At 46.2% G+C, this 20522-nt stretch overlaps 1 protein-coding gene across 1 annotated transcript; it reads left to right on the top strand.

The window, feature by feature from the left end:
* Positions 1-12875: 12875 nt before the first annotated feature.
* LOC129382414 (arylamine N-acetyltransferase-like) lies at positions 12876-13856 on the top strand. Its single transcript, XM_055066297.1, has one exon. The coding sequence runs from the start codon at positions 12876-12878 to the stop codon at positions 13854-13856; it is 981 nt and encodes a 326-aa protein (XP_054922272.1).
* The last annotated feature ends 6666 nt before the right edge of the window (positions 13857-20522 follow it).

The following is a 20522-nucleotide window of genomic DNA, read 5'->3' as shown; positions in this document are numbered from 1 at the left end:
CATCTTCCAATGCGAAAAAGACATGGCGTAGCTTGTCGTCGCTGTTCCAGTTGTTAAACGTAGCGACCCTCTCGTACGTCTCAAGCCAGCTTTCTGGATCTTCGAATATTGAACCGCGGAAGGTCGGGTGCTCCCTGGGCTGCTGTAGCACGATGGTGGTCGCCGGGGCTGCCATTGGGGATGGCTTGGTGACGATTGTCCTGGTCGTCTCAGGCAAAAGTCCATGCTCGGGGGGGCGGTCCTTGCAGCCTGCGGCTACCTCGCTGGTTCTTGACGACTTTGGTGTTGTCTTCCGCGTTCGGGCTTCAATCACGACTTTGTGCGGGAGTCCGCTACATGAACGCAAACACCTCCACCAGATGTCACGTCGTAGTGACCGTAAAGAACACAGTAGCAATACTGTGAAAGACGAAACTAACTTTAATTGGGCGAACCTGTGCCCACAAAAACAGGCTACACTCAAAGAACGGCGACAGCGGCGAACACAGTCAGCGATCGTCGACATCATATCAGTGGGTCAAGCGCGTCGGCCTTTATACATCAGTCGTTGAATGTTCCAGAGTAATCGCTGGGACCCGCGTGCCTTCCACAAAGTTCTGTACCATTCGCGTCGTGCATACGTGCAATCAGATTACACAAGGTTTAACAACAGACAGCGGATAGAAGCATCAATAACATTGTAGAAACTTCCATTACATGTAACCGCGTCCGACGCTGAGCGATTACTTTTCTTAGATGGTAAAAGCGCTCATCTGTAGAAGACAACCGAGTGCACGTGCCAATAGCAAGAGCTTCGTCGCGCAACCCACCGCTACGTTCCAAAGGGAACACTCATAACATCCTCCGATCCATCCATACATACATAAGCGTGTGTGTGTGTGCGTGCGTGCGTGCGTGTGTGTGTGTGTGTGTGTGTGTGTGTGTGTGTGCGTGCGTGCGTGCGTGCGTGCGTGCGTGCGTGCGTGCGTGCGTGCGTGCGTGCGTGCGTGCGTGCGTGCGTGCGTGCGTGCGCGTGCGTGCGACGGATTGATGTATGGATATCCCTATATTTACGTAAATTCAACGACGCGATGTTCTGACGATGCCATTCCTTTTCGCGCTTCCACAGTGGTTATAGCGACGCTCCATCCGCGTTATTAACATGTTCAGCCGGCCATCACACGGTGGGTGATAATCAGGGCAGTGGAGCGGAAGGCATCGCTACAATATCGTGTGGTACTTGCACCGGGTTCCTTGTGTGCACCAATGAAAGCCTAGTGAAAGTGTTGCCGTTTCTTTATTCCAAATATCAGCAATGTACACTATGCTTATGACGCGTACGTTGTTTTCCTACTGCGAATTGGCACAGTTCGCAGGCCTTGTCGCATCCGTCACTTCGCTTGCCTGGAGTCGGCCATGTTGGTTTTGGAGAGGAAGGAACCGTTGCTCCCACGCATGAGGCAGGAAACTTGCTCCATTTAAAGACGAACGTAGAGGACATCGCCATTTCTCCCTTAATGGAGCAAGGATAACTCCTTCTTTTTCTTAGAGTGAAGTAACATAATAATAATAATAATAATAATAATAATAATAATAATAATAATAATAATAATAATAATAATAATAATATTATTATTATTATTATTATTATTATTATTATTATTAATCGTGACACTAGTATATTTATCTATAAATACTGCGGTCTTTCTCTGAAAGAACATAGCAGGATGGGTACAGAGACTGAAAAGGTACAGTCATTGTCATCACTCTGTAATTTTCCAGTTAGGAAAAGCACGTACGTGCTTGGACTAATTTCTTCCCAAAATTTGCTTGTGCACGTTTCAATAAATTCTCGTAATTTCTCATTAAAATATTTTTCCTTGTTACGCCAGTTTTTTCCTTTTAATTCTTTGCAAATTTCAGCGACCTCCGTTTTCAAATAGTATTCCTCGCGTTGTTAGACTTTTTCTTTACGATTTCAACTTTCACCTCAGCTGTAAAGTTTCTCTTGTTATACAAGGATTCTGTTTTCAACGTTTTTTGAGATATTAAAGGGATGAATCGCTGCACACAATGTTGAAGCATAGCTTTAAAACGGAGCCATTTCTTATCAACACTACAATGATCTAATCATCTGTCTTGACATTGTCGTGTTGAAAGGCCAGAATATTGTCACAGTCTGTAATGTGGGAAGAGGAGGACGCTGATGCTGGCCTTGGAGACGACGAAGAAGAGCGCAGCTTTTTTCGCTGCCCTACGTTTGTTGGCTCCGCCATTAAAAGCCATCTGTGAATAGCCGTACGCTTCTTGCTTTCCGTAACATCATTAGTGGAGGTGCTGCGTAATCACTTGCGCAAGACGGATCTCCACCGCGGACGTACCCTGGCCGCAATTTCGTCGGAAGGAGAGAAGCTACGGTATTGGGTAAACCATTCCACAGTTTTATAGCAGCGAATGATGATGTCATTTTTCCACAGTTAGAACAGACCATAGGCAGTAGAAAATTGGAGTTACGTGCAAACGTGGTGTTATTGCTATTGATAAAGTACCTGGAATCAATGAATTGGTGTTAAAGTGGTTTAGTAATTTATAAAAATATTTATTAGATGATAGTTGAACAAGTTTGTTCTAAGAAGGATCTTATTTTCACCAAGTAATAGAGTAGCACTCGTGAAAAAACCCGCTGTTAGTGATAATGCGTATTGCTTGGTTTTGTAAATGCTGAATAGACGAGATTTGACACAGGAAACAATGCCGCCATTGACGTGACTGAGAATGAAAGCGAAGTATAATGAAGTATAAAGAGAGAAGGGTGAGTAGCCAGCGGTGTCGTGGCGCGAGGAACTGTAGGCGAACGTGACAAATGGTAGAGCAGTGTCCCAGTTACTACGAGAGGAAGAAACATGCATTGCTAATATGTCAGTTAATGTGCGGTTCAGGCGTTCGGTAAGGCTTTAGCGGGGTCGGGGCGAATGCCTGACGAATCGACGGGACGCCCGACTGGTTATTTGGCGGTGACCAAAGTGGCACTTGGACGAGTTGAGCTTCAAGTCAGCGGGGCGAAAAACAGAATGAACAGATGAAAGTCTTTCATGATGGGTCGCCAAAGTTGAAGAAAATACGATGACGGCATCCAAATAGCAGAAACAGATGGACCATTTGAAGCCACGCTAGAGCATGTCCATTATCCGGTCACAGGTAACCGGGGCATTGCACAAGCCAAAATGCATTATCTTGAACTCATATAGGCCGTCCGGAGTGACGTATGCGGTCTTTTCACGGTACATTTCATCCACAGCAATTTGCCAATATCTCGAGCGAAATTCTATTGATGAAAAATGAGTTGCACCGTGGAGACAATCCAGCGCATCGTCGATTCGGGGAAGTGGATATAAATCTTTCTTGGTGATCGTGTTTAGATGACGATAGCCAGTGCATAATCGATGGTATCCTTCTTTTTGATGAGAACAACATGGGAAGCCCACGGGCTGGAAGACTGTTCAGTAATCCCTTTGGAAGGCATTCTGTTAAACTCGCTCTGGATAACTTGTTGCTCTGGAGGCCACACCCGGTATGGGCGTCAGCGAACAGGTTCTGCATCGCCGGTATTTATACGATGCTTCACGACCGTAATTTGACACAAAGTGCGATCGTAGAGGTCGAAAATGTTGGAGTGCGACTCGAGGAGGCCATGGAGCTCTGCGGCTTGTTGGGCTGAGATGTCCGGCGCAATCATCTTTTTAAAGTTGTCGAGCGGGGCAGATGCAGAAGGCGCAGAATGAACACTGGTCGAAGACGGCGGTATAGATAGAGCAGAAATGTAGCGTTCGTGCGACGGTGACAGACTGACAAGAGAGCTGCCTCGAGGGAGTACTTGTGGGCACTGTCCGAAATCTAGGATGGGAAGACATGTCTGATTGTGCGCCTTAGAAGCGATAGTGTGTGGGAAGGAGACATTGTGAGAAAGTACGACTGAAGTCGCGGGAGTAAGGACATAGTCTCTGTCAGGTACAGATGAGCAGGCTAAAACAGTTATGCAGGTTGCTGCTAGAGACGGGAGGCGAATAAAATCCGCAGAACAAAGCTGAGTTGGTGCTTAAGCAGGAAGGTCAATACGAAGTGGTAGGTAAACTTGTAGAACGCCAGCTGAACAGTCAATCAGAGCAGAATGAACGGTCAAAATGTCGAGTCCGAGGATAACATCGTGAGGGCAACTTTGGAGCACACTAAACCGAACGGACGTGTGGCGGCAGGCGACACTCACACATGCAGTACAGATTCCATGCACAGCCGGAGTTCTACCGTCGGCGACCTGGAGCAGTGGAGTCTGAGCATGAGTTAGTACTTTCTACAAGCGCGTTTGAAGCTCCGCACTCATAATGGAAATTTGAGGTCTAGTGTTGATGAGTGATATAACGGGCTAACCATCCACGTCCACGTCCAGAAGGTTCCGATTAGTAGGCAGGGTCAGCAGTCGAATTTCAGGCTGGGGCGCTAGAGCAGCGTCACCTCCAGGAGCTGCCCCAGTTAGTTTCCCGTTGGAGATCGGTGATGGTACGCTGGGAACGGGGAGTGACAAAGCTGGGGAGAACGTAATGGGTGACTGTGTGATGATGGCGATCGGCTAGTCAGAGTGGCTCGAGAGTTGTCAGGTGCGTCTTCAACCTCGGTGGAGAGTGCAGGCGGGTGAGGATTCAGTGGGGAGCGGCGGTAGGTGGGAAAGCTTGGTCGAGAGTGTGCTGGCGAAGAACTTCGGCAGTGACGAGAGTTGCGGCCCACACGTCCACAATAAAATTTTTGCAGATGGATCTATCATCACGTGTGTACCATTCGACTGGGTTGCGATAGCTCGGGTATGGACCGTATTGGCTTCAGTGAGCAGGGGCAGAGGCAACAGACGAAGCAAAGTCAGGATGCTTCGTGGAGCAGATGGACGGAAGACCCACACTGGCGAGTTCTTGGCGAATGACCAACTGAATGAGAGACACGAGTGACCGAGAATCGTCAAAGCACTGCGTAACTGGAGTGGCAGGAGACGCTGCTTCAAATTCTCGTTGGACGATACGTACGACGTTCTCGGAGGAGGTGGGCTCACGCGGTAGACAAATTTCTTTGCACGTCAATGAAGCTACGGTATTGGGTAGACGCGTAAACTGTTCAACTATGCGGCGGCTCTTCGCGTCTTCAAAGCCGCGACATTCGTTAATGATCTCATTGACCGTTGTTATGTTCTTGTTAACAAGAAGGTTAAATTCGTCGTCCGCGATACCTTTTAAAACGTGGCTGAGGTTGTCTGCCTCAGCCATATTATTATCTACCTTGCAGCAAAGATGAGTACGTCCTGGATGTACGCCACGTTAGATTCATTGAACGTCTGTACACGGGTCTCCAGGTCTTTCTTATCAGCACGCCGGCGGGCTTGCCGAACAAATGTCTAAGCTTTTGTTTGCAGCGGTGCCAACTTGCAATCTTTCGTTCGTGTGTCTCGAACCAGACCCGTGCTGTTCATTTTTTAGGTAGAATATTATATTAGACTGCATAAGCTGACCCGTTCGTAATGGATCATCCACCCAACCAGTCGTCGACGTCAATGTTCTCTATCTCGGAAAACATGCCAGCGTCATGAGGCTGGGCCAGAATGACCGTTGGTGGCGACGACGGGGCCGTCGTTGAAGACTCTCCTTCGGACGAAATTGCGGCCAGGTTACGTCCGCGGTGGAGACCCGTCTTGCGCAAGTGATTACGCAGCACCTCCACTAATGATGTTACGGAAAGCAAGAAGCGTACGGCTATTCACAGATGGCTTTTAATGGCGGAGCCAACAAACGTAGGGCAGCGAAAAAAGCTACGCTCTTCTTCGTCGTCTCCAAGGCCAGCATCAGCGTCCTCCTCTTCCCACATTACAGACTGTGACAATATTCTGGCCTTTCAACACGACAATGTCAAGACAGATGATTAGATGATTGTAGTGTTGATAAGAAATGGCTCCGTTTTAAAGCTATGCTTCAAGATTGTGTGCAGCGATTCATCCCTTTAATATCTCAAAAAATGTTGAGAACAGAATCCTTGTATAACAAGAGAAACTGTACAGCTGAGGTGAAAGTTGAAATCGTAAAGAAATAGCCTAACAACGCGAGCAATACTATCTGAAAACGAAGGTCGCTGAAATTTGCAAAGAATTAAAAGAAAAAAACTTGCGTAACAAGGAAAAATATTTTAATGAGAAATTACGAGAATTTATTGAAACGTGCACAAGCAAAGTTTGGGAAGAAATTAGTCCAGGCACGTACGTGCTTTTCCTAACTGGAAAATTACAGAGTGATGACAATGCTGCTTGTTCTGCATTTAATAACCATTTCAACAGTGCTTACACGGCTATCTAGCCTACCCGCTGTACTAGCCTACCTGCAGATCAGATGTTACAATTTCTGAGGACATTTTCAATTTATTTTTAAACCTGCATAATAAAAATTTGTTGGACCAGATGAGATACCGAATGCCTTCCTGAAATGATATGCTGAAAGGTGTGAAAAATTTTGTGTGTCTTGTACACTACATCTCTGAATGAAGGTGTATTACCTAAGGACTGTAGAGTTTTCAGAATTAAGCCTCCTCATAAAGCAGGTGACCAAACAAAAATTGAAATTTCTTTAACCTCTACATCTTGTAAAATTTTTTAACACATTCTTCATACACAAGTTGTTACATTTCATCAAGAACACACTGTACTAACCGGAGCATAGCATGAGTTCGACGGGGATACTCAACGAGCACTCAACTCGTCGAAGCCATCCATGATTTTACTACCGCATTAAATGAAGGAAAACAAGTAAATGCTATCTCTATGGATTTAGAAAAGGCATTTGTAAAGTGTCACATGAAAATTTGCTTCCTAAATTAGAACATATTTTAAAAACTTAGAAATGACTTTCATGGATACGTGCCTACCTCGAAAACGCAGATGAGTTGGCTACCCTAAATGAAACCTATTCTGATAATGTTCCTGTTTATTCTGGCATACCTCAGGGCTCTGTTCTCGGACTTCTTTTGGTTCTCTTGCTGAATAATGACATAGTCAACGACGTTTCTGTAAATGTGAACTTGTGTGTTGATGATTGCGTACTATATACGAAAACATATTCAGCTTAGGATCAGATGAGGTTGCACAATCAATTTGGCAAAGTCCTTGCTTGATATAAAGCATGGCAACGAAAATTATTTACTAAACAGTCTGCATGAAATAAACCTGAAAGAAAAATCCTTTCATTTATTGGTATGGCACTAGTAACGTCTCTGCAATAGGCATTGCAGAATACGATGTCTTGGATTAAGTATAACAAAGGACCTCACTAAGAACAAAAATTTCTACTCCACCTGTACGCATGCTAGCATATAAAACACTCATTCGTCCAATATTTGGATATGCTGTAATAATATGGAATACAATTACTATGCATAATGGGGACCAACTAAAAAAAATACTAAAGAAAGCCTTGCGTTTTATCTATGACACCCATGGTCGCGCATCAGTTCTGAGCTATTAAAGAGAAGTGGTCTGCAGTCTATTGTGAATGGAAATCGTATTTGTCATATCGTACTGGAATTCAAATTATTGAATGGCTGCTTAAAATTAACAAATCAAGTATGATTAAATATTCTTCGGGTTATGTCACTCGCAAGGGACACAGTAAAACAATAACTCTTCTAGCTTCACGAATTATTTGTTATAAATATTATTTTCTTCCTAGAACCGTCTAATGACTGGAATAACCGCTCTAATGGCATTGTATCACACAGCACACTGTCAATGTTTGAGAGGAGCTTCACTTAACGCTCACTATTCCTTGCTTTGTATAAAGCGTTATGCTGTAATTTTGTATGTATTATCCTACAAGCGATTTCACTTTTTGCATTGCGTTGTAATTATTGTTTTGGTGTGCATTACTGCCTTAACATAATTATCTCCGTAGGCGAGTACTGAAATTTTCTTTATTAATCAGTTGTGCATTGCCGTTTGTTGTGCACATTATCTTCCTGTTTACGTGATTCTCCACAAGGAGCAAAGTTGTAATTAATCCTACAGGCAGTATCTATAAAATTAATTCTGCTTGCGATCCGTCTATATCTGTACAAACTTCCCTGTGTGTTTTGTGTTATAATAGATAAAAATAAAAAAACACCATGTATAGGCTAGACGACAAGGCACTGGAGGTGCCATGGACGGTGACTAAGAGAAGCAACAGGTGGATGACGACTTTTATCGAAATATCTTATATGTTGGCATAAACACATGAGATCTTAGAAACACTTGTAAAGATGACCGATTGCCAGTGTTTCTTTGGTGTATAATAAAAGCACGGGAAAAGACAGCATTCGCATTTCATTCTTATCGGAATGCACCCGCCATAAGCGGAAATCTTAAATCCAACGTAAGGGTGCTGGAAAATGTATTTTGCTTAATACAACCACAATATTCGAGAAACATGCCCTGCGAATATTGAATTGAGTAGTATTTTCTTGAACAAAGTAAAATATAAAACTGATGGGGAGTCCGTTTACTTGTATGCAATTCATACATGCAAGTAATGCAGCTCAGAAAGGAAGAAATCAGTGAACTGAGGACCTCTAAAATGAGAAGCAACTGCTCTTAGTTTATGTCGCGCACCCCCACAACGACAATATTGAAGCAAAGAGACAGCACGTCACAGGATATGCGTATACAGTTTTGTATCCGTTAGAGGAGAAAAGTATGGTACTACGGAAACGCACAGCAAAAATGAAAACCCATTGAGACTAGAAAAATAATACGTTGCTCGTCCCAAATCGACCGAACAACTTCATGTAGAGGCTGCCTAAAAGGCAAGGTGCTTTTATTGAATAACTAAAACCTATTGAGCACAAGTTATCTGCAGCAGAAGTATTCAAAGCAGTCCCCACTTTCATTGATATCTGTCGCTCGAAACTTCAGTGACATTTATAGATGGTAAACTCGAACAAGTATTTCTTGCTGACATGCTAACATTTTTTTTAATTTACTGCACCTCTGTTACCATGTTATATTACTTGGTTCTTTGAAACATTTATATATCTTTTATTAGCTGCGGTGGTATAGGGTTTGTAAACAGGGATAAGGTGCCTCAGAAAGGCTGGCCAACGTTTTGATAGGAGGGCCTATCTTCGTCAAAGGCGAGGTCATCCTCGGCATGTTAGTTTTAAAGGATTAGTGCATTGACGTCACGTGCGGGAGTTGTCGCTGGCGGCTGGTTTTAAAGGGAGAGACTTGAGAGGAAACGAGCGCTGTCGTCCGACGTCTGTGAGCTTCGTTCCCAAGACGAGGGGACAAGAGCGGGAGAACGGGAACGCGGGGAGAAAAGAAAAAAAAAGCCGAAAAAAAGAAGCGCCAGGGTGACACCAAGACAAAAGAAAAAGAGAGAAAGAACAAGAAAGAGAAAGAAAATTTAAGAAAGACGGAGGTCTACGAGCGCGCTGGGGAGGCGAGAGGTTAGGAAGCATTCAGGGGTGTCGTTGGCGGCATGTTCTTGTGGCATTAGATGAGCCGGTCAGGCGGTCTTGCGCGAGCAACACAAAAGACAAAAAAAACATGAGTTGAAAGAGTGACTTGAGTAGCATAGCACCAATGCGTCGAGTAATTTCGAAGTAGTTAAGATGGCGACGAGGAGTCGGCGGCGCAATGTATGGGGTGACTGAAAGGCAGCGGCATGTTCTTTCAACGGGCATTGCCCCAGTCGCTCAACGTAGGTGTCGTTATACGGTGGCATCCAGAAATGGCTATACCCTGGGTTGAGGCGAAGAAATAGGGCATATTGACTTCGGAATGTGTTGGTGAGGGTGTTTGAAAAAATATTAGAAGAAAAAAAAGAAGGGAGTAGAGATGTGGGGGGGGGGGGGGGGGGAACAGAAACCGGAGTAACAACCAGGAGGGTGACGTGCGCAGAAGCGGGCGGGGGCAAGTGTACATGGGAGAAGGGGGTCGTACAGTTGGTGTAGACGTAAAAAACTGAAAGAGTATATTAAATTGAGTTGTAGGCAGGAAAAGATTTTCGAAATGAAAGAGTAGGTGAGGTTAAGAATTAAGGTTAGCTGGTGGCATAATGTCCTTTGTGTCTTGGTTGATGATATGAGAATGTCAGATTTAAGTTACCGCTTTTAAAGATTCTAAGTTGCCACGCGCCAAATTAATTCCCGTCATGTGTAGGAAATTAAACTTGTGTATGAGGCATGATTCCGTGTATTTCCTTTCACGAGGGGAACGGAAATTTGTTTGTAGTATACAGAGCCTTGCTTTGTCAAATATATGACCATGTTCATTAAAGTGGCTGGCTTTAGGTAAATTGTGTTTTGTGTCCGCGCGGTGACCGTTGAGTCTTGTATGAATTGGTTGTCCAGTCTCACCTTGTATGGTTTGCTACAAGCGGCGCATTCTAGAAAGTAGACTACGTCGCTTGATGTGCAGGTGAAAGCCGAAGTTGCCATGTGTGCGTAATTCGACGTGTGCGGCTATGTCAGACATGCACGATTTCTTTTTAGGCATTTGAATTATTATTGCTACTTGATCGGGAAACTGCATTCTGTAATTATGTTCCACACTGTAACCTGCCTTACTCAATGCCCTTGAATGGACCTGTATGGTATTCTAAATACATAGCAAAAACATTCACCAATTTACAAGAGCAATGTTTCCAACTAAATATCTAACAAGGACGGACCAGGCGTGGTGGCGCACTGACTACGACATACTTGAATAACAGGCCTCTCTTTCTGGAGTTCCAGTACCTCACAATGCTCTTTGACTTGCGTTCCATAACTATAGGCGGGGTTTCGTCACTTGGTGGTTGCGAATGAGTGCTCAAGAGTGTTGCAAGCGCTGCAACAAAGGGCGTACATGGACCACCTTAGAGCAGTGCGTGCGGCAGACCGATTGGATGAAGAAAACCTAGGTCTCGTTTAAGAGCAAGACGCTTCAATGCACTTCTCCGAACAAAGTTCGCAAGAACTAGAGTTGCGTTTCCCGAGTAGGTTCCTCGAATTATTTTGATCTTGTGCGAAGACCCATTGGGGCGGGGGAAGAAAATGTAACTGCACCGGCCCTATCTCTTAGAAGGAGCTCGTTTGATTTTGACATTTACTTAGTGAGAGTTCTGCAACTTTATCTCAAAGTTTTATGAAGTACTTGGATAATGCTGCACGCTTGGAAACAAAAAGACAGTGACGCAATAGCAGTATAGCGTGCGTCATTTAGGTAAAACCCGCCATTAAATAAGCGCATTTTGATCCTTCGCCTTTCTGCTTTTTATTCACAAGAAAACGTGTTTTCGTCTGTCCGCCTAACATACATATTTACTGTACGAATGTCACTGCAAAAATTTACGTTGTTGTTTATGGGGCTCTATAAGAGCAGCGCGGTTTTCCCCAACATTGCATAGGATATCCGAAAATCACGTCGGTTAAAATTGTGGCATTCTAACGCTACACACACAAAAAAGAACCTTCTTGGATGGGCTATTGTGTGGAACATAATAATGTGGTGCTCAATCAACTTTTTTTCGGGAGTAGATTGAGCACCACTGAGCTTTTCGAATCTTTTCAAGAGTTAAAAGAAAAAACAAACTTAGTGATAAATTTTAAGAGGCTGGCTCTGGCGGATTACTCGCTGGGTGAACTTTCTTATGCTTTCGCAGCAGAACATGGCTTATCTTCAGTCAAATAGACGATATCAGTATTTTCTTTATTGTTTTCTACTTTCTTACGTTACATCATACATCAAACCTTACTGATATAGTGACTGGATTTAGGTTATTCTCCTTCGCCTGGCACTTATAAAAAATTTTACTCTCGAATGACGATACAAGCTTCAGCCGTACTGGATTTCACACAAACAACTTTTTTCTACTAGAGCACATTCCACTAGAATATACACATTCCACAGTTAATATTTGCTGTAATATTGGACAATCGTTACTTTATGCATACCATATTTATTGGAAAGTCACGCTCCCAATTCAATTATTGAATATTGTTTATTGATCTTTGCTAGTTAACCAAGCAATTAGTACAAAAATTTACTTATGCAGCAATAGAACTTAAGACCGATCTCAACTGGTCCCATAGCCGTTCATTGGGCTAGTTCCATACATGGTTATGCTAGGAGAATGCCACCCAAGATGAAACAGAAAAAAACTAGAAGCAAACTAGACAAAGCGACAGGAAGGCAGCTGGCGACCTTCCGGCCGCTTTGTCTGTTTGCTTCTGCTTTCTTTCCTGTTTCCAAGTTTGCTGTCATTCTCCTAGTATAACCGATAGTCGTATATTGTGTTACTTTTATTGAGAGGTTGCCGTGTGCAACCCGCAAAAAAAAGAAAGAAAGACGAATTCAGCAATACAGGGCCCGCTTTTATACTATCGGTGTGGGGCTGCAGCCTTTTAATACAAATATGGTAGATAAAGTAAGACTACAGCCTATACACAAAAAAAGTTATACTCACATCTGGTTCACATTTCCGGTGTGCATGAAGGGTCATGAAACGTTCATAGTTCGGAAACAGTTGTTCGGCACCCGCAGAATAACTTGAGCGCAACAAAGAAACCACGTTCGCTAGAGAGAGAGAAATAAAAGTATTGGTAAAAAAGCTGAGACGTCTGCCTACGTGTATGTAGTTATTTACATCTTACTTTTTAACTCTATATACAGAAAGGGGGCAGGCACTGAAATGCTCTAGGAAGAGGAGAGGGGGAACGAAAAACTAAGGCAAACGTATATATTATTATTAGTCAGTGTATGTACAAGTGAGACAGAAGGGATGGTGCTCATGCAAACGTCCGCGCACGATGTTCCGAATTTGCGGTAGTTCGACAGAGTAAACTTCCCAAACAGAGACATGACAAGTCCAGCGCTCTTTTCACCGCCAGAAAACCTCGACTGCGGCTGCCAAAATGGTGAGTCCTTCGAGCATCCAGACCCAGAGCTCTTCGCCGCCTCGACCAAGCGAAAGATAGACTTGGGTGGCTACCGCATGGGACCACTTAGCTCGAAAGAGCTTCTCCTTTATCTTGATGTCCTGAAGCTACAGTCCAGTGCCCTGAGAGTAAAGGACCTGGTCACCTTGAACACTCTCATCGAGGCCCACGTTGACCGGATCCCTTTCCAAGATATAGACGTGTTCGTCGGCCATCAGTCACCGCTGGATGACGACTCGGTGTTCCACAAGGTGATTGAGCAACGTCATGGTGGCATCTGCATGGAGCTCAATAACATCTTCGGCAGGCTCCTGCTCACACTGGGCTTCAAATTCAACATTCGGGTAGCCAGAATCCGCTGGAGGCGTCCATTGGACACGCCACTCACTCCCCTGGGACACATGCTTTTATGCGTCGACCTGGGCGAGGAGGGAGAGTACTTCGCCGACGTCGGCTTCGGCGAACCCAACCCGTTCAAAGCGCTGCCTGTAGAAGGCGAGGCGGAGCCTTATCTTATGCGCAGACTCGACGAACAAGGAAACATTGAGGTGGCAATCAAGTCGACGGGAAGCGGGGGCACATCGGCGAGTTGGCGTCCCGTGTACCATGTGTTTCCTCGGCCGCAAAAGTGGATCGACATCATCTCAATGCAATGGTACATCACGCTGCACCCGCGATCGTTGTTACGTCACGTGCTCATGGTGGGGCGCTTCGTTAACGATTCGTGGCTGACACTGGTGGACGGTCGCTTCTGTCGCCGCTCGACCATCGGGCAAGTGGAGCAGCGTCACATCACGGACGTGGAAGAAGTTCTTCGCCTCTTCGACAACGAGTTTGCTTTAAAGCTGAATCCTGACATGGACCTCGACCTCCTCAGGTCCCGGATTAAGAGCGTTATATAGAAATGCAACATTGTAGAAGGAGATAAATTGGGGAAAGCATATTTTGTTATATCTGCACCATGTTTTCCACAATATTGAGCAAATAAATGTCATGTAACATACATTTGAAATGGCCTGGTGTAGGATAAATATGCTGCACAGCAGGGCTTACTTGGGCTAGTTGGTTGAACATCAGTATCTTGTCGTCTTTCCTTATTCCCACTTTTCTGTTGTATTTTCTCATCATAGGTAAAATTTGAATGACCGTCCACTCAATATAAATATTACGTGCTGTGCCGCTCAAATTTTACAGATAGGTGTCTTTTGCTTATTTACTTATTTATTTATTCATTTATCTTTATTTTTGATTCATATAAAACACCCTAAATGCCATTGTGGCGTTACAGAGGAGTGGTGTGTTTGTAGGTTGTTATTGCAGACGTAAGTCCTAAACATTTATCCAGCTTTCTGGCAATGCATACGGCCAGTTGACTTCATTCTGATGAGGTCTTTGACACAAATGAATGAAAGGAGAAGTTCGTGCAGCTGCTTGGCACGTCAGCTTTAAAGCGATGATTTGCGCATGAGCAGACTCTTTTTGTTGGCGCAGCAACACGAGTGTTCTTAAGATAATGGTTAGAGAAAGGTTTTATGAAAAAGTCTGAGACGGGCGATTGTTCTGCAGTAGAGATCAGCAAGACCAAGGAGGGCTTCATCACAGACATGCTGGAAGTACAAAAATATTTGAAATATTTATAAAACGATCTGTACGGCTCTGTATGGGCACAAGAGGAGAAATGAGCACTGATGAAGGGTGGTCACAGATACAACAGGCCTACTCAAGCTTGGACATGACGAGCGTTTTATAGAGTGTTAGTTTTAGTCAGGCAGAGTTAAGGACCCTGCGTTGTGGGCTTACTGCTCCAATCATTTCGATGTGCAATGGTGATCACACTAGGAACCTCAATGTGCTTTGCAGGACGCTTATCAAGAAACAGCAATATTGTTATGGGACGGAAGAAGCGTACGGCTATTAACAGATAGCTTTTAATAACGGAGCCAACCAGCCTAGAGCAGCGAAAAAACTCAGCTCTTCTTTGTCGTCTCCAAGGACACCATCAGCGTCCTCTTCTTTCCACGTTACAAACTGTGACATCACCCCCATTGGAAAAAGCACCTTATTGGTGCGGCTCATCAGTATGAGAAAGGTACGGTTTGAGACGGCTGACGTGGATGATGTCAGAGAGAGGTGAAGGCCGGGTGGCACCCACTGGAGACACTTCATATGTAACAGGGGTCACGTGGCGAAGAATGCGGTAAGGGTCGTAGTATCCCGAGAGGAGTTTCTCCGAAAGACCAACATGCCGAGTTGGATACCAAACTAGCACAAGAGCACCTGGTTCGTAGTTCACGTCGTGATGGCGCTGGTCGTAACGGCACTTCTGGCGTGTCTGTGAAGCAGAAAGACGAATGCGGGCAATCTGGCGTGCTTGGGTCGCTGTGTCTATGACATCCCGAGTGTACTCTGTCGGTGAGTCGAGTGTGGTCGAAAGGAGAGTCTAGAAAGGCAAAATCGGCTCACGGCTACAGAGCAGATAGAAGGGTGAGTAGCCTGCTGTCGTAGGCGAACGTGAATCGTAGGCGAACGTGACAAATGGTAGAGCAGTGCCCCAGTCGCAATGATTCGAAGAAGCATGCATTGCTAGCATTTCAGTTAATGTGTGTTTCAAGTGCTCGGTAAGACCATTATTTTGCGGATGGTAAGTGGTAGTAAGTTGTAAGTAGGTTGTCAATGACTTTGGAAAGAAAATATCTTGCGCGATCGGTGAGAAGTTGGTGCGGTGCATCGTGGTGTAAGATAAGGTTGTGAAGCAAGAAGTCAGCGATGTCTGTAGATCAACTGGTCGGTGGGGCTCTAGTAATGGCATAGCAGGTGGTATAGTATGTAGCGATGGCAATCCACCTATTTCCGTCATTTGATATAGGCAATGGTCCGAGAAGATCCAAGCAATAGCGAAAAAGAAGGGCCCGTCGGTATATCCAAAGGCTGCAGCAGACCAGCAGGATGTACAGCTGGTCTTTTCCGGCGTGGACACGACTCACACGCGGCAACATAGCGCCGGGAGATTTTAGCGATACCTCGAATGGTGCGGGGAGGCCGACTCGCGTCTGTTCTCGAACGAAAACTGCACGCGACTTCAACAGTGGCCCGCGGACCACTGCCGGATTTGTCTGACGTCTTGTAAAAACATTTTGGAGGGAGACGTCGGACGCACCATTAGCCACAGCCTTCAGGTTTACGACCTATAAGACACTACTTCTCAAACGAACAAGAAGACCATACTATTGCATGCATGCTTTGCCTTCTAACGCGCCCTTAGGTGCATAGAAAAATAAATGTACTCGTTATCATCCATTGTGTCATTTTACTCTTTCCAAAACGTTCCTCCTGGACCCATTATTTTCTTTTACCCTTTCAGAAACATCGCTAATAGCTCTATAGGGTACAAATTTTGTGCAATGATACCTGCAGAGAGATCCTAAAAATATCTTTGTAGATGATGCCAGCTCCAGGAAACTGCATTATACAGTACGGCTTGATGACTCACAAAGTAGTGTCACAAAGACACAAATTGATGAGTCGACTGTGTGCATGCAGCTATGTCGTAATGAATGCGGACAGACTTGCATAAATAAAAGCGGCTCATAAGTGACGCATGACCTGCTAATCGAAAATGCACAATATTGAAGGGTTTCATTTAGCGGTGTGATGCCCAAGTTGCTGCAACACGCTAGCCGTTACATGCGAACGTTGACATAACATGCGGATCTTAAAATTAATGTGTTGTGGAGTCGTGTCATACCCTCAATCTGACTGTGAGGGGCACACTGTAGTAGGAGACTCCAAAGTAGGAAATGATAATTTTGCGCATCGCATGTTTTCTAACATGCACCTAACTTTATGTAAACGAGCAATTTTTCATTGTGCCCCCCCTAGAAACACCGTCGGCGCTGCCGGGATCACATCTGTGACGGCCGCATGAGCAGCGCAATGGCATAGCTACTAACCTACCATGACGAGTTGCCATTTGAATCTGAACTCAGGTTCCTGCGGCCACGTGTACTTAAGTATTCGCCGTGCTGACTACTGCACTATGGTGCAATCTTAATGCTCAATATATGACCATGATGTAGCGACGTACAGAGGCTTTCGCCGTGTTGGGGCTTGTGCATACAGTTGGGAGGCCAACGAGGATGACGCGTACGTGACTGGGAAGTCATTCACGAAAAAATGACGCAATTCATGCTAAGAGCCCGCTGGTGTTGCTTAAGCTGGTTCATTCTTTCTTTCATTTCTTTTTCTCCTATGGACGGACCAGATAGGTTCAGAATGTCATACATGACCTCGTCATGTATTGACTCGTCACGAGCACCTACACATTTCAGGGTGCAGAACTCAATGTAAAGCAATCACTGTCGCTTGCGATAGTCAAGCTTTCTCTTTACTTTTTAGGTGTAATTCAGAATCCTATTCACGTAAATGATATAGAAGGAGGTTTCTTTGCATTTCCACGCAGCTTTCATTAGTTAAAAATTGTGATGCGAGAAGTGGGTAAAATAACGTCACAGACTTGGAAGCTTAATGTGATTGGCAACGAGGAACGTTAAGCTATTAGTAGACACTTGTGACTGCATAAGTTTGTTGGAGCTCTCAAGCATCACATGCTGGAGCTTTATGATCGGAAGTAGTAAGATGTCTATTTCGTTATGGGCTATTCTCCAGTAGGCCAAGCGTCTTTTCACTTTTAGTTTCCTGCCAACCTCCTTCTAACCCTCTAAACTATTTTATAGAATATTGGATTGGATTGGAAAAACTTTAATAGAAGTCCTGCAGGACGCACGTCAGCGCGCAGTGGGCGTCTCCCACGCAGGGACCGACAGGGAGTACCTGGCGGCCGCTGCGCGAGCCTGCTGGACGGCCCATTGCTGATCTTGTAGGAGCGGGCTTCGTATCGTCTTCTCCCACTTGTCGGAGGTAGAGTCGGGCGGAGCGTTTCTGCCCTCCCAGAGCACGTGTGCGAGTGTCGCCGTGACCCCGCACGAGGGGCACGCATCGTCTGGGTAGACGTCCGGGTAGATGATGTGTAAGGTGGCGGGGTTCGGATAGGTATGTGTCTGTAATAAGCGTAGCGTTAGCGCCTGTGGCCTGTTTAGTTTGGGGTGCGGAGGCGGAAAGAGACGTCGTCCCAAGTAAAAGTGTTTGGTTATTTCATTGTAGGTTACTGGGGCGTCCCTGTTCGCCTCCAACTCATAGAGACGTGGTTGCCCGGGGGTGACGGCGCGGTCGGTAAGCACGCGCGCAGCGTCGTTGAGGTTGGGCGGGGCGCCCGGGATCCGACCCAGGTGGGCGGGAAACCAGAAGACGGTGTGGTGTTTGAGGGTGCTTGGATCAGCGCCGCGGAGAATGCGTAACGCCTTGACGGAGACGACTCCTCTCTCGAACGCTTTGGTGGCCGGTCTCGAGTCGCTGAATATTGTCGTTCGCTTATCGTCGAGCATTGCCAGGGCTATGGCCACTTGCTCCGCCACCTCGGGATCACGTGTGCTTACCGTTCCGGCGTTTAAAGTCCGTTGCGAGGACGAGACGGCTACGGCGGCGAAGGCTCGGTTGCATCGGTAGGCGGCGGCGTCCACGAAAGCGACGTCGTCCGCTTTTTCGTTTATTCGTTTCAGGAACGCGGTGGCCCGGGCTAGGCACCTGCCTCGATTGTGCTCCGGATGGACGTTTCGCGGAATGGGTGCGATTGTGATCAGGTCGCGGAGCTCACGGGGAACCGAAGTTCGTTGTCCCCGACTTTTTACGATGTGCGCAACGTCCCGGACTTTCATGGTGTGCGCGCCGTTGAACAAGCAACTGGCGACTTCAGGACTCGCCGTACGCCATTCATGTCTGAAACACGACCACCCCGCAACAGCGACGTATTACGCACTGCAGACCGGAGGCCCTTGTATTTCATTGCGGTGAAGCCGATCACCTCTACAGGGCGTGTCCTTACCGCCGAGCTGGGCTCCGTGGATTTTCACTGAATGCGCCGTGCCCGCGCAATGGTGAACGCCCCTGGAGATTGGAGCCTCCCTCGCGGACGCCAGGACGTCGTTTGCCCCGCGATTCCGTGCCCCCCGGTCGCCGTCACCCGCCCGAAACAGGTCTTCCAGCCCCATCTTCACGCCGAGCGCAACAAGGCGTCGCTCACCCAGCCCTGCCTCCCGGGCAAACTGAGTCCAGCGACCTGTGGAGGTGAGGTCGCTGACGTTGCGAACGCTGAAGATCCTCGACTAAGATGACCGCGAGATGAGGTAATTGAGACGTAGACAGAGCAGTGTAGTTTGGGGTCAGTATCTTGCGACGTACCAGTTATCATAGATGGCCACGAAGTCACGGCGTTAATCGACCCGTTTGCGGACACGTCTGTTATGAGCCAGAATCTCACGCGTATCCTGAACAAAGTTTCGACGCAATGGACCGGGACTCAGATTCGTACTGCAGGAGGGCACCTCATAACTCCAATGGGCCGGTGCACGGCACGAGTCTACATTCGGGGCTTCACGTACATCGGCGACTTCGTCATTCCTCCTGAATGTTCGAAGGACCTTATACTCGGCGTGGATTTCCTTCAGGCGACTTGCAAGAGTCTAGAGTCAGCTTTGCTACTACGCAAGCCATAGCGAACAGCAATGGCAACGACCGTGACATCGCGCTTCGCGCAGCTGGCGATCACGTCACGTTACCACCGAAGAGCAGCGTGCTTACCCTTGTCCGATACGACATGAAGGACGACGCCGAAGGAATTACGGAGGCAAACATCCCCCTGCTTCTTGAGCGCCACATTTGCATAGCCAGAGGGCTTCTTCAGGTGCACAACAAATGTTCAGTCGTCTTGCTAACAAACTTTAGCAACAAATATTAGCATGTACCGCGAGGAACGACACTCGCATTTCTTCGCGAAATCATTGATGTTACTGACATTGCCACATTGGAAATCTGAGTAAATCTGAGTTACCCAGCCTTAAAAAACGAATTCACGTTAACGCTGCTCTGCCAGACCATCAGAAAAACCGTCTACTGAGTCTTGTGAATCAATTTGCGGACTGTTTTTCAACGTCGTCCAAAGTACGGCGCACGTCCATCACAAAGCACCGCATTATAACGGACGATTCCGCACGTTCTGTTCGTCAGCATCCTTACAGAGTGTCTCCAGTGGAAAGGGAAGCGATCAAGCATCAGGTGAAAGAGATGCTCTAAGACGACGTGATCCAGCCGTCCACAAGCCCGTGGGCCTCCCCTGTAGTGTTAGTCAGAAAGAAAGACAACACACTACGCTTCTGTGTAGATTATAGAAAGTTGAACCGTGTCACCAAGCGCGATGTTTATCCATTGCCACGCATCGACGAACGCATTGGATCGTCTACAACATGCCAATTTTATTTCTTCGTTGGATCTTAAATTACGGTATTGGCAAATCGAAGTCGATGAAAAGGATCGTGAAAAAACAGCGTCTGTGACGCCTGACGGGCTTTATGAGTTCAAAGTTCTCCCCTTCGGTCTCTGTTCCGCACCTGCCACCTTTCAGTGAATGATGGATACCGTGCTTGCTGAACTCAAATGGCAAACCTGCCTCGTATACT

This window comes from Dermacentor andersoni, chromosome 6 (assembly GCF_023375885.2).
Source record: "Dermacentor andersoni chromosome 6, qqDerAnde1_hic_scaffold, whole genome shotgun sequence".
NCBI lineage: Eukaryota > Metazoa > Arthropoda > Arachnida > Ixodida > Ixodidae > Dermacentor > Dermacentor andersoni.
The sequence above is the reverse complement of the archived record's forward strand: the minus strand, read 5'-3'. Positions and strand labels throughout refer to the sequence as shown.

Coding starts and splice junctions, on each gene's coding strand:
- LOC129382414 (XM_055066297.1), top strand. CDS start 12,876: ATGACAAGTCCAGCGCTCTTTTCACCGCCAGAAAACCTCGACTGCGGC.